Source organism: Aquarana catesbeiana, linkage group LG01 (genome assembly GCF_042186555.1).
Source record: "Aquarana catesbeiana isolate 2022-GZ linkage group LG01, ASM4218655v1, whole genome shotgun sequence".
NCBI classification, from domain to species: domain Eukaryota; kingdom Metazoa; phylum Chordata; class Amphibia; order Anura; family Ranidae; genus Aquarana; species Aquarana catesbeiana.
In genome coordinates this window covers 201737441-201752699 of record NC_133324.1, presented here as the reverse complement: position 1 = coordinate 201752699, position 15259 = coordinate 201737441, and the positions used below count along the sequence as shown (strand labels likewise).

Sequence of the window (15259 nt, the reverse complement as noted above, 5' to 3'; positions counted from 1 at the left end):
GATTCCCTACACCATAAGAATGATCATAGTGGCTGTTACACTGCTTGATCGTTCTTACGGGAGGCGAGAGGGGACGCCCCCCCCTTCCCGCCACCCTCCGGTGCTTCTACCGACTCACCGCTACGATCGAAGCCAAGATCGTTTTTTTTTTTTTTTTTATTTCAGGCTTCCCAGCCTAGAGGTGAGATGTGGGGTCTTATTGACCCCATATGTCACTGTAAAGAGGACCTGTCATGCCATATTCCTATTACAAGGATGTTTACATTCCTTGTAATAGAAATAAAAGTGATCAAAAATTTTTTTGGGGGGGAAAAAGTGTCAAACTAAAATAAATAAAGTAAAATAAACAATAAAAAAAAAAAAAAAAATGTTTAAAGCGCCCACATTCGTGTGCTCACATGCAGAAGCGAACACATACGTAAGTCCCGCCCACATATGAAAACGGTGATCAAACCACACATGTGAGGTATCACTGCGAACGTTAGAGCGAGAGCAATAATTTTGGCCCTAGACCTCCTCTGTAACTCAAAACATGTAACCAGTAAAAAATTTTAAAGCGTCACCTATGGAGATTTTTAAGTAGCGACGTTTGGCACCATTCCACAAGAGTGTGCAATTTTGAAGGGTGACATGTTAGGTATCTATTTACTCGGCGTAACTTCATCTTTTACATTATGCAAAAACATTGGGCTAACTTTACTGTTTTATTTTTTTTTAAAGCACAAAACTGTTTTTTTTCCAAAAAAAAGCGTTCGAAAAATTGCTGCGCAAATACGGTGCGAGATAAAAAGTTGCAACAACTGCCATTGTATTCTCTAGGGTCTTTGCTAAAAAAAATATATATAATGTTTTGGGGTTCTATGTAATTTTCTAGCAAATAAATTATTATTTTTACATGTAGGAGAGAAATATAAGAATTGGCCTGGGTGCTCCAGAACGCCTGGAGGTGCTCCGTGCATGTTGGGCCTCTGTATGTGGCCACGCTGTGTAAAAGTCTCACACATGTGGTATCGCCATACTCGGGAGTAATAGCAGAATGTGTTTTGGGGTGTAATTTGTGGTATGCATATGCTGTGTGTGAGAAATAACCTGCTAATATGACAATTTTGTGAAAAAAAAAAAAGAAAAAAAGAAATCTTGATTTTGCAAAGAATTGTGGGAAAAGATGACAATTTCAAAAAAACTCACCATGCATCTTTCTAAATACCTTGGAATGTCTTCTTTCCAAATAGGGGTCATTTGGGGGGTATTTGTACTTTTCTGGCATGTTAGGGTCTCAAGAAATTAGATAGGCCGTCAGTACTTCAGGTGTGATCAATTTTCAGATATTGGCACCATAGCATTTGGACTCTCTAACATTCACAAAGACCAAATAATATACACCAAGTTGTACTTATTTTTACCAAAGATATGTAGCAGTATAAATTTTGGCCAAAATTTACAAAGAAAAATTACTAATTTGCTAAATTTTATAACAGACACAAAGAAAAATTCATTTTTTTACCAAATTTTCAGTCTTTTTTCTTTTATAGCGCAAAAAATAAAAAACCCAACGGTGATTAAATACCACCAAAAGAAAGCTCTATTTGTGTGAAAAAAAGGACAAAAATTTCATATGGGTACAGTATTGTATGACTGAGTAATTGTCATTCAAAGTGTGAGAGCACCGAAAGCTGAAAATTGGTCTGGTTAGGAAGGGGGTTTAAGTGCCCAGTGGTCAAGTGGTTAAATTGGAACTTCAGTCATTTTTTCATCTTTCCATCTATTAACCTCTTCAGCCCCGGAAGAATTTACCCCCTTCCTGACCAGAGCATTTTTGCAATTCGGCACTGCTTTCATTTAACTGACAATTGCGCGGTCATGCGACGTGGCTCCCAAACAAAATTGACGTCCTTTTTTACCCACAAATAGAGCTTTCTTTTGGTGGTATTTGATCGCCTCTGCGGTTTTTATTTTTTGCGCTATAAACAAAAAATAGCGACAATTTTGAAAAAAACGCATTATTTTTTACTTTTTGCTATAATAAATATCCCCAAAAAATATCTTAAAAAAATTTTTTTTTCTCAGTTTAGGCCGATACGTATTCTACATATTTTTGGTAAAAAAAAAAAAAAAAATCGCAATAAGCGTTTGATTGGTTTGCGCAAAAAGCACTTTTATGGCACTTTTATTATTAACTTTTTTTTTTTTTACTAGTAATGGCGGCGATCAGCGATTTTTATCGTGACTGCGACATTATGGCGGACACATCGGACATTTTTGGGACCACTGTCATATATACAGCAATCAGTGCTATACAAATGCACTGATTCCTGTGTAAATGACACTGGTAGTAAAGGGGATAACCACTAGGGGGCTAGGGAGGGGTTAAGTATGTCCTGGGGCATGTTTAACTGTGGGGGGGTGTGGCTACGTGTGACACATCACTGATCTCTGCTCCCAATCACAGGGAGCAGAGATCAGTGACACTGTCACTAGGCAGACTGGGGAGATGCTTGTTTATATTAGCATCTCCCCGTTCGTCTTCTCCGTGTGGCGATCGTGGGTATCCCCGGCGGCGTGCACGCAATGGCATGGCGGCAAATTTAAACGTACGGGTACGTCCATTTGCCCAGCCGTGCCATTCTGCCGACATACATTGGCGTGCGCCAGTCGGGAACCGGTTAAATCTTCTGCCCTTGTTCTTTTAACTTTGGATAGTAAAACTTTTTTCTGACAGTAAATACCTTATACAGCCCACTTCCTGTTTCTTGTCTGGAAAAAAGCCTAGGCTTAGGACATCATGCACAGCTCTAACTCCTGTGAGAGTTTGCCAGAAATAAAGGGGTGGTGAGTCATAAGAGGGCCAATGAGAGCTGCAGAGCTGGAGGTGTGCCTCTATGTAAATCCAGGAAGTGAACAGGCAGCAGCTTCAGCAGCCAATAGTTAAAATGGATGTAGCCAGACTCAGTGGAGGGAGATTTCTGCAGCATATTTGGCAAGTACAGAATCACAGTATATATAAAATATGCAAAGTGGTTGGAGGGAAGCTTCAGAATGGCAAAGATGTTTTTATTCCAAATTATGTTAGCAGACTGCAGTTCCTCTTTAAGCAAGCTTCTAGCAGCCTTACCACAAGCTTCAAGTAATGCCGAAGCCTGATAGCAGCTTGAATAAAGTGGTAATCCCCACTTCCATGAGGATCTGTGTTTGACATTTACAAACTAGAGCTAAACGGTACTTTAAAAGCTTCAACAAAGCTTGCTGAAAGCTCTGCAAATGCTATGTCCAAGCTTGCTGTTAACACTGCTCCTATACAAGCTAAAGCCTGTGTAAAATAGGCCTTAAAAAATGTGTAGCGCTTGCGTTGCAGCTAGTTACTGTGTGGCAAAAACAATGCTACATGTGGAGTCTGGGAGTCATGTCAACTCCTTCCATTCAAGTCTATGGAAACATGCCATAAACCTGCCTGTAGCATTTGTAGCACATTTATCACTCCTTTCCTTTATGTGTTTGACAGGTGTTTATAAGAGATCAGTGAGGTGGAAAAAGAAAAAAAAAAAAAAAAAAGGAAGAAGAAAATCACTGGGTATCTGGGGTATTCCGTTTAATGCACCTTAAATGCACTAGTAATTTTAACTAGTCAAAAATGCATGTTAACACTAGATGCGTTGATTCACTTTAGTGTCTGTGTTAGCATTTTTTTTTCCAAGTGTGAAATTAGCCTTATATAGTTAGCTGGAGTTCAGCTTCAATTTGTTAGGTCAATCTATATCTGCTAGTTGCTGTCCAAAAGGTGTCTCTGTTGCTCTTTTATGGTGAGAATGGTGAAGGCAGGAAGTGTGTTACTGGTAAAATGCCATATATTAACATTTTTGGCTTTGGGTTTTAATACTGCCTTAATGTCTGGTGCAAATGCACATCTGGGCCTTCTACTATTCTGCAAGATCCAGTTTGTCATCTTCTTTCCAGAAAGTAGTGGACACCTTTGCATGGCATTCTCATGCAGATTTTTTTTTTTATAAAACAAGCACCACCATATTTCTATGAAAGCATTTCATGTTGGCAGTTTTTGAAGAATTAAAAAAAAAAAAAAAAAAATGTACTTTGCTTTTTTGAACCAAAAAGAAAACGATCGTCAGTTGTGACTAAACAAAGACTTCTTCTTTAATAACCAATTATCAAATAAACATGCTTTATCAAGCGGGTTTCTGAAGCTGGCCGTAGCTTTACTTTTTTTTTTCAGCCATAGGGCAGGGCAGAAAAAAAATGAACAGATTCCTCCATCCACACAAGCGAAGCATCCCCCCCCCGAAGCATTGCATTTTGACAGAGGTATTCTCTTCTGTCGGAATACACTGAGGCTGCAACTGCTGGTTGACAAAAGTTTTCCCAACATTCCCATTCAACAGACAAATGGGAAAGGCCATACATAGATCAAAAATTTGTCCCTGCTAAACCAACCAAATTTCAATCAATCTACAGCCAACTCAAATAATATCAGAAGTGTATGATATAAAAAAAAAAAAAAAAAAAAAACACAACCCGCTCTGCAGGAGCTGCTGTCACATGGGCGATTCCAATGCTGGTGACACATCAGCAGAAGAATGGTCAAGGGGAGCCTTCCACTTACCTCTATGGAATCATTCCCTTGCTGGCCCAGAAATCTGTTGAATCTACTCTGCAAGGGATGCCACCTTGCTGGCCTGGCTAGTGAATGAGCTAAACATGTAAACAGCCAGTTAGTGATCCTGTTGCTGGCGAGTTGTCTCCAGTGATGGGATCATTCATTTGACATGACCTTAATGGGTAGTGAGCTCTCCTACTAGGTCTAAACCACATTCTGTGCATCAGATGAGGAACATTCAGCACAGGGTGAAAATGCCCTCCTGCATAGTGTCCCACTGAGTGAGAACTGTCATCCTATGGCCAGAAGTCAGTCAGCAGGCTCTGACCGAATTCAGGCACAACTACAGCCAATGCAATCCTGAAGAATAAAAGCCGACCCAAATATAAGCCGAGGCACCTATATTTACCAAAAAAAACTGGGAAGACTTATTGTCTAGAGTATGAGCCTAGGGTGTCCATCTGCATGCCTCACTGTGCCCATTCTCCCTACCTGATCTCCGGTGCTGTGTCCATCTGCAGCCTTACGATCTCCCGGCGCTGTGATATGCACGCAGTCAGTCTAGTCGGCGGCCAGTGTAACAAAGCCCCACCCCAGCCTCGTCCGTGACAGAACACTGATTTCAGTGCTTCAAAGCAGTGAGTCAGTGTCCCGCCTATCACAGGCGAGGATGAGGCGCCGCTTTGTTACACTGCACAGCCCGTCTCACTGCGCCCATTCTCCCTACCTGATCTCCGGCGCTGTGTCCATCTGCAGCCTTACGATCTCCCGGTGCTGTGACATGCATGCAGTCTAGTCAGCGGCCAGTGTAACAAAGCCCCACCCCTGCCTCCTCTTCTTCCTTGTCCATGACTGAACACCGATTCAGTTCTTCAAAGCAGTGAGCAGTGTCCCGCCTATCACAGGCGAAGACGAGGAGGAGGCAGAGGTGGCGCTTTGTTACACTGCACGGCCGTCGACTAGACTGACGTCACAGCGCCAGGAGATCAGCGCACAAGGCTGCAGATGGAAACAGACTCGAGTATAAGCTGAGAGGGGCATTGTCAGCACACAAAAAAAAAAAAAAAAAAAAAATGTGCTGAAAAACTCGGCTTATACTCAAGTATATATGGTAGCCTAAGCATATTAAATAGAGGGTAAATCAGCAGGTTTTAATTTTTTCTTTTGGCTTTACACTGGTTTGCTTAGATGAGAGAGAGAGAGGAGAGAGAGAGAGAGAGAGAGAGAGGGAGAAGAGAGAGGAGAGGAGAGAGAGAGAGAGAGAGAGAGAGAGAGGGAGAGAGAGAGAGAGAGAGAGAAGAGAGAGAGAGAGAGAGAGAGAGAGAGAGAGAGGAGAGAGAGAGAGAAGAGAGAGAGAGAGAGAGAGAGAGAGAGAGAGAGAGAGAGAGAGAGAGAGAGAGAGAGAGAGAGAGAGAGAGAGAGAGAGAGAGTCTTGTTATCAAGAGATGTGATCAAAATAAGAAGCAAGAATGAAAACGAAGGTCAAGACACTGCGGATCTTAGAGCTCTCCAGCAGGAAAATGAAAAGGCAGCACATTGACTCAGTAACACAATGAATCATTTATTACTGGAAGAATGAAAAATTGAAATATGCTTACTGGGTCAATACCAGAAGATGAGGATTTCTGACTTGTGGGATTCATAGAAATTCCTTTTCCTGAGTCGATGTTTGACAAAACTTCATACAGTGTGCCAGTGGACTCTATCATTGGAAAAAAAAAAAAAAAAAAAGAATAATAAAAACGTGTAAAAAAAACAAAAGAAAAAAAAAAACAAACTACATAGTAAAAAAGGTGACACTCATTCCCTTTACAGTATGTCAAAGAATTAATAATTGCAGAGATCTTGGTGGTGGTGTCAGCACATTTTAGTATTTTGGGCAGAGGATCCTCAGATTCCAGAAAGTGTATGCAAACAAGAGTTCAAGTTTACATAAGGAAGGTTTGGTGTTAGGTTTAGGTTACAAGGAGAGATTAGTGTCAGAATTCTGGTTATGGATATAAAGGATGTTATTGTGAAAAAGAAGTGGGGCATCACTCTCTGCACTCAGTAAATACTACTAGTCCCAATTTTCCAGCACCAAAAAGACAATTGACTACTTTATACTGTATATTATATAGGGACCTTTTTTGCTATGCATATTTTTTTTTCTTTTTTTGCACTGGTCCTGCAATACCAGGTCGATTGCATGGAGTGGACAGAGCATGCTCTTCTTGCATCTCCCTGTTCAAAAATCCAAAATCTCTCTCTCCATAATATTATATAAATATATTATATATATATATATATATATATATATATATATATATATATATATATATATATATATATATATATATATATATATATATATATATATATATATATATATATATATTTATATTTATATTCTCTCTAATATATCTCTATATATCAAGAGGAAACGGAAAAAAAAAAAAAAAAAAAAAGATTCACAATTTCCTCTCATTACCATACAGAGTTACTTTCTCACCACATAGCACTTAGCCTGCTGCTGTGGATATTATCTTTATATTACGTTATACTGTATAGCTAGATTACCCATGGGAGAGGCTTCTGCAATAAGATAAAGCAAGTTATTCAGGGCCAAGTGGTTTCTATTTTGAGACATATCCTGCCATATAGCCAAAGCAAATGAATAACACCAATTAGCTCACAACTATTATGAATAATCATTCACAACTGCTCCGGTTTCAGCTAATTTCCAAATAAATTACACAGTTTAACACATAGCGGCACAAGCATTCACAGTACATTTAAAAGCTACAAAACATGGAATTCATCGAAATGCAATACCCTGTTTCCCCCGAAAATAAGACCTAGCGTGATTGTCGATGATAGCTGGAATATAAGCCCTACCCCCCCAAATAAGCCCTAGTTAAAGTCCTTGTAGGTCTTATTTTCAGGGTAGGGCTTATTTTAGGGGAAACAGGGTAGGGCTTATTTGGGGGGGTAGGGCTTATATTGCAGACATCACTGACAATCACGCTAGGTCTTATTTTCGGGGAAACAGGGTATATCCAGAAACATTTGTTTTTGTGCAATAGCCATTTAAAAACAGGTCCTGGGTATCCTAAGATAGTCTGAAAGTCTAGATGGTGGAGTATACCTAGATTAGAGCAAGCCTGTCCATTAAAATAGGAGAATAGAGCATAGTTTGGACTACAGGTTTTATCAATAGTACTGTAGTCTGAGAACTGAGAAAATGAACAATTTTAGGAAAAAATAAGGTAATTTTAAAAATGATGGCAGCAACATGTCAAAAGTTGGGACAGGGCAACAAAAAGCTTGAAAAGTACAACCCCAATTCCAAAAAAATTTGGGATAGGGCCATCTTTACCATGGTGAGGCATTCACTCTTCTTTTAGCAATACTCTGTACACATCTGGGAATTACAGAGATCAGTTGCTGGAATTTGGGGAAACGAGTGTTGTCCCATTCTTAATCTGGTCAAATTTTGATTTGTCTCATCACAGAACAGGTTTTTTCACTTTGCAACAGAACATTTTAACTGCTTCCCACCCCCTGTATCATCAAATGATGTCTTTCCACTCTCGACGCGCTTGCATGCCCGCGGGAGCATGCAGTGTGGCAAAACGGAGGTGCGCTGTGTCCCTTGGACACAGTGCATCACTGATCCCGGTAATGAGCCGATAAGGCTCTTTACCCATGTGATCAGCTGTGTCCAATCATAGCTGATCACATGTAAACAAGGAAATGTCGGTTATCTGCATTCCTCTCCCCACGCTGACAGCATGAGAGGAGAGCTGATCGGTGGCTATTCCTCACAGGGGAGATCTGCACAGATAATCAGGGCAATGATCATCAGTGCCCTGAATATCCGTGCAGCCCCATCAGTGATGCCCATCAGTGATGCCAATCAGTGCTGCCTTACAGTGCCTGATCATCAGTGCCTCCTCATCAGTGCAGCCTCATCAGCGCACACCAGTGAAGGAGAAAAATTGCTCATTTACGAAATTTTATAACAGAAACTAAGAAAACTTTTTTTTTTTTCGGTCTTCGTTTAGCAAAAAAATTAAAAAAAAACTCAGAGGTGATTAAATGCCACCAAAATAACGCTCTATTGTTCCAAAAAAATGATAAAAATTTTGTTTGGGTACAGTGTTGCATGGCCACGCAATTCTCATTCAAAGTGTGACAGCGATGAAAGCTGAAAATTGGCCTGGGCAGGAAGAAAGGGCAAAAATGTCCAGTAGGCTTTGGTTCAGAAAAGATGGCGGCATTTCTGGATCATGTTCAGATATGGCTTCTTCTAGCACGACAGAGCTTCAACATGCATTTTAAGATGGTACGGCAAACTGTTCACAGAGTGATCTTTGTAGTATTCCTGAGCCCACGCAGTAATGCCCATCACAGAATCATGCCCGTTTTTAATGTTGTGCCGTCTGAGGGCCCAAAGATCACAGGTATCAATATTGCGTTTTGGCCTTGTCCCTTGCGAATGGAGATTTCTCCAGATTTTTGGAGTCTTTGGAAATGTTGTACTGTAGATGATGATTTGCAAATTCCCATTGAGGAACATTATTCTGAAAGTGTTCAACTGTTTTTAGATGCAGCTTTTCACAGACTGGTGAACCTCTGCCCATCTTTACTTCTGAGACACGCTGATGCTCTAAATGCCCCTTTAATACCCAATCATGTTACTAACCTTGTACCAATTAACCTTATTAATTGCAAAATGCTCTTGTTAGTATCACTTTGTCAGCTTTTTGTCGTGCTGTCCAAACTTTTGAGACATGTTGCTGCCATCAATTTCAAAATGACCTTGTTTTTTTTCTTAAAGTGGAGGTCCCCCGAATTTTTTTTTTTTTTTTAAATCAGCAGCTACAAATACTGCAGCTGTTGACTTTTAAAATATGGACACTTACCTGTCCAGGGTGCCCGCAATGTCGCCACCCGAAGCCAATCTCTCCCTCGGCTCTCGGGTGCTGCAGCCGCCATCTTCAGTGAGGGAATCAGGAAGTGAAGCCTTGCGGCTTCACTTCCTGGTTCCCTACTGCGTATGCACGAGTCACGCTGCGCAATCCGAATATTCACTGCTGTCTCTGGGACCCGCGTGTCTCCCAGCAGACAGCGCGGGGGGGACGGGAAGAGGCATAGACTCCCACGAGAGTCCAGGCCTGGAAGTGGGTGCAAATACCTGTTTTATACAAGTATCTGCACCCCCCTCCCCCCTGAAAGGTGCCAAATGTGGGACCGGAGGGGAGGAGGGTTACGAAAAGCAGAAGTTCAATTTTTGTGTGGAACTCCGCTTTAAGATGGTACATTTTCTCAGTTTAAACATTTGATATGTAATCTGGTTCTAGTGAATAAAATATGGGTTTATATTTAAACCTTATTGCATTCTATTATGTAGACATTCACGGCATACCAACGTTTATGTAACTGGGTTCATATTACACTTTGTAACATACAGGTATCTTTAAAAATCCAAACAATGCAAGCAGAGGTCATCGACATTGCTGCAAAGGTGATTACAGACACTACGTAGTAGTCAGTTACTGGGTGCTAAACAACAGATTGTCCAGTTAACATGCCTGCTAGTATTCTCCAAGTACCCATGCTTATTGAAGAAAGAAGGGAAGATACAAAGATCAGCCTTTTATAAGTGGAAACAAAAGCGATCGGTCAAAAAAAATATTAATGTCATTAGGAGACATCTACTGCTACTAACAAACAGGACTATGGTTTCCCAACTTGAGTAAAATTGACAGGATCAAGCAACTACTGTCTCAGTCTATGAGCAACTTAACAGCCAAAGTTTCATCAAAATAACTAACGGCTTTTATTCTCATTTTATACGTACTACAAAAAAAAAAAAAAAAATCTATAAAAAAAGGTTTCCTCCTGCCAAAAGGAGCTTCATAAAAAGGAAAAAATGCAGAACAAATATTCATATCTTGCCTGCCGAGTCAATCAATGGCTGAAATAAAGCAATTAAACTGTGTACAATATACTGCAATCTCTACGCGTTACACAAATCATCATTCTTCCAGAAAATTAAAATACAATGGATAAATGATTCCACAACCCCTAATATTGTTTATTCTCTTAAAGGAGGTCTATATTTAAATAATAGGCCAGCAAATAAATGGTAAAAAAGAGGCTAAAGAGTACTTTCCTTTCCTGAAGACCACCTCAAGCTAGTAACATTGGTCATTCTCTGTCAAAGGTGAAGGTCAGTATTCAGCCAGAAGTGCTGACTGTTTAGCTCTGCATCAAAATCAAGAGTGAACTCACAATGGCACTTTGAACTGGTGGTGGGCCGTGGTTCAGCCCCTCGGGCTGATTCGTTTGTTTACTGCGAGTGCTTCGAACTGTCACTACGCACCAGCCTGCCGGGGAGGTCCAGGGCTGTGTGGAACATTTGTTTGTTTTGCTTCTTATTTTATTTAATGTAAGTGCAACGATACTTACAAATAAATGTTTTAACGTACTGAACCATGAAGCCTCTTATTTCTATTACCCTCCATGTATAAGGGAACCTACAGCAGCATGCTTTATTTGGATCCAGTGGACACATGAGATGCATGGTAATAATAAGTGGAGCAGTTACACTGAGGGAATGCCCTTAACCATTTGCCGACCGCCGCACGAACATTTGCGTCGGCAGAATGGCATGGACAGGCAAATTTGGCGCCATGTGGTCGCACGCGACCCTGCCGCGAGCTCTGTGTGATCGCGGGTCCTGCGGACTCTATGTCCGTGGGGATACCCACGACAGTCTCACAGAGAGGAAGAACGGGGAAATGCTGATGTAAACAAGAATTTCCCCGTTCTGCTTAATGACACAGATCACAGCTCCCTGTGATTGGGAGCGTGATCAGTGTCATGTCACACGTAGCCCATGCCCCCTACAGTTACAATCACTCCCTAGGACAAACATCCCCTGCAGCGCCCCCTCCTGGTTAACCACTTCACACAGTAATCAATGCATTTTTAATCGCACTGATCGCTGTATAAATGTGAATTGTCCCAAAATTGCGCCAAAAAAGTGACCGATCTGTCCGCCATAATGTCACAGTAACGATAAAAAAAAAAAAAAAAAAAAAAATATCGCTGATCGCCGCCATTACTAGTAAAAAAAAAAAAAAAAAAAAGATTAATAAAAATGCCATAAAACTATCCCCTATTTTGTAGACGCTATAACTTTTGCGCAAACCAAACGCTTATTGCGATTTTTTTTTTACCAAAAATATGTAGAAGAATACGTATCGGCTTAAACTGAGGAAAAAATATTTTTTTTTATATATTTTTTGGCGGATATTTATTATAGCAAAAAGTAAAAAAGGCGTTTTTTTTTTTTTTGAAAATTGACGCTTTTTTTTGTTTATAGCGCAAAAAATAAAAACCGCAGAGGTGATCAAATACCACCAAAAGAAAGCTCTATTTGTGGGGGGAAAAAAAAGGATGTCAATTTTGTTTGGGAGCCACGTTGCACGACCACGCAATTTTAGTTAAAGCGACGCAGTGCAGAATCGCAAAAAGCTGAGTTAGACTTACCGGTAACTCCTTTTCTGAGAGTCTTCCAGGACAGCCCATGAGACCTTGGGCTCCTTCTACCAGGACAGGAAACATGTCACCCCCACCAGATAAAAGGGCGGTCCTCCAGGCCCATGTCAGTATTCTCAAGAACTGTAGGACCCTGCAAAACATATGCATAATACACATAACTTCAGACAATACCGGGTGGGAATCCGGCTCTCCTGGAAGACTCTCAGAAAAGGAGTTACCGGTAAGTCTAACTCAGGTTTTCTCCAAGCGTCTTCCAGGACAGCCCATAAGACGATGAGCCAGAACTTACCAGTCTAGGGAGGGACAACTGCCTGAAGGACCTTACGACCAAACGCCTGCTCCTGAGCTGATAGGAGATCCAGGCGATAATGTTTAATGAAGGTCGAGTAACTGGACCAAGTGGCAGCCCTGCAAATTTGTTCCGGTGAGGCACCAGCCCTCTCAGCCCAAGACGTAGACAAGGCTCTAGTTGAGTGCGCAGTAACAAAAGGTGTAGGGACCTCCCTAATTTTGTAAGCTTCCAAGATGGCTTGCTTTATCCATCTAGCCAATGTGGCTTTAGATGCACTATTCCCCTTGTGAACTCCAGAAAAGAGGACAAACAAGGCATCAGTTTTCCTAAAGGTCTTCGTGACCTCAAGATAGACCAAGAGAATCCTTCTTACATCTCGAAAACTAAATTCTTTCTAAGTCGCCCTGTGGCGAACTACAAAAGGTTGGCAATACAATGTTCTGAGATCGGTGGAATGTACTTGCCACCTTGGGCAAAAAACCTGGATCGGTTCGTAACACAACTCAATCCTCAAAAATCGTGAGGAAGGGCTCCCTTACTGATAGGGCCTGCAACTCACTTACCCTACGAGCTGAGGTAACAGCTATAAGGAACACAGTTTTTAATGTAAGTAACTTAACTGACATACTTTCCAGAGGTTCAAACGGAAATTCTACCAGAGTTTGAAGTACTAGGGACAGATCCCACGTTGGACAACTTCTCACTACTACTGGTCTGGCCCTAGAGATAGATTTGAAAAATCTGGCTATAGTGGGATCTTCCAGGAGAGAAAACTGGAGGAACACACTAATAGCTGCCCCCTGTACCTTTAAGGTACTAACAGAAAGACCTTTGTCGACACCCTCTTGGAAAAATTCCAAAATAGACGGAATCATGAGTTAATCTATCATTTTCAGATAACCATGAGTTAAACCTTTTCCAAACTTTGGAATATATGGCTCTAGTAACTGGCTTCCTGCAATTAACGAGAGTCCTGACTACTTTGTCAGAGAACCCTTGGGCGCTCAGTATCTTTTCTTCAGATACCAGGCCGTCAAGTTTAAGGAAACCACTTGAGGGTGTGATACTGGACCCTGCAATAATAGGTCTTCCCTTTTCGGAAGACTCCACGGAGGCTCTGAAACCAGAGACTGTAGCAAGGAAAACCATGGCCTCTTGGGCCAAAACGGGGCAATTAGAATCAGATCTGTCTCTTCTAGCCAAAACTTCAGGAGGACTTCTGGAATCAGTCTGATTGGCAGAAAGGCATAACATAGGCCTGGAGGCCACGGGTTTGCCAGAGCATCGATCCCCAAGGCTTGGTCTGCCGGGTTCATGGAAAAGAATATCTCCGTCTTGCGGTTGTTTCGGTTTGCGAACAAATCCGCTACGGGATAACCCCATCTCTTGGTGAGGTCTGCAAAGACTTCGGGATGAAGGGACCAGTTGTCTCGGTCTATCCTGTGATGGCTGAGATAATCTGCCAGGCAATTATTTGTCCCCTTCAGGTGTACAGCAGAAATAGAGGCTAGATTCCCCTCTGCCCATGAAAGGATCTCCTGGGCAATGGACTGAAGCCTCCGGCTTCTCGTGCCTCCCTGCTTTTTGATATACGCGACTGTCGTTATATTGTCTGACAGAATTTGGAGGTTGTGACCCCTGATCTCCATCTGAAAAGACTGGAGGGCTCTCTGGACTGCAAACAGCTCTCTTTGATTGGATGAGGCCCTTGCCTCCTCTGGGGACCACTCTCCTTGTGCTACTGCATTGCTCAGGTGGGCCCCCCATCCCCAGGAACTCGCATCCGTGGTAATCCTTTGGGAAATGGGAAAGGACCATGGGAGACCTCCTGCTAGGTGCTGACCAGCTCTCCACCACCACAGGCTTCTTTTTATCCTGTCAGGAAGCCAGATCCTTGACTCCAGGGACCTTAGGTCCCCGTCCCAGTTTCTTAAAAGAAACCTTTGTAAAGGACGCTGACGGAGTCTCGCCCATGGTACTGCGGGAAAACATGAGGTCATAAGACCCACTGCCCTCGACACCTGTCTCAGAGAGACCGACTGGTTGGTCTGCAATGCTGACATAGTCTGGAACACTTTGGTAATCTTCTCCTGAGGAAGAAAAACTCTTTGGTTCACTGAGCAAAAATCGTAACCCAGATAAGTTACTTTCTGGGCCGGAATCAAGGACTATTTTTCTTTGTTTATTAGCCAGCCTAGGGACTGTAAGAAGTCCTGTACAGCCTGGAGATCCTCCAACAGCCTTTGGTATGATTTTGCCACTATCAGGAGGTCGTCTAAGTAAGGGATAACCGTTATTGCCTTTAATCTTAGTGGAGCCAGCGCTTCCCCCAACACCTTCGTAAAGATGCATGGGGCTGAGGAAAGACCGAAGGGGGGCCTGAAATTGAAAATGTCGGGTCCCCATACCCATCTTCACTGCCAATCTCAAAAACTTTTGGAAGGCTGGATGGATAGGGATGTGAAGATAAGCATCCCTTAAGTCCAACGTGGCCATAAAGCAGTTTGGGTATAGTAGGTTTTTGATTGTAAAAACCGTCTCCATACGGAAATGCTTGTATCTGATGGACTTGTTTAAGGTCCGGAGATTCAGGATAAGTCGAAACTTTCCTGCCGGCTTTCTGACCACAAATATATGGGAATAGAATCCCTTGCCCTGCTCTGATCGAGGAACAGGAATCAGTACTTTTTGATCTAATAAGTCTCCGATCTGGAGACCCAGAGCCCTCGCTTTCTCCCGATCTTGTGGAGGAAATGTGACCAACAAACGTTCTGGTGGTTGGTGAACAAACTCCAGCCTGTACCCGT

The 15259-nt window shown here is 42.0% G+C and overlaps 1 protein-coding gene across 1 annotated transcript in view; it reads right to left on the bottom strand.

The window, feature by feature from the left end:
* Positions 1 to 15259, bottom strand: part of HSD17B4 (hydroxysteroid 17-beta dehydrogenase 4) — a 516553-nt gene that overhangs the window by 269028 nt on the left and 232266 nt on the right. Inside the window, exon 12 of the mRNA XM_073624673.1 lies at positions 6205 to 6308. Within this exon, the coding sequence (XP_073480774.1) occupies positions 6205 to 6308 (104 nt within the window). The remainder of the gene's footprint in view (positions 1 to 6204; positions 6309 to 15259) is intronic.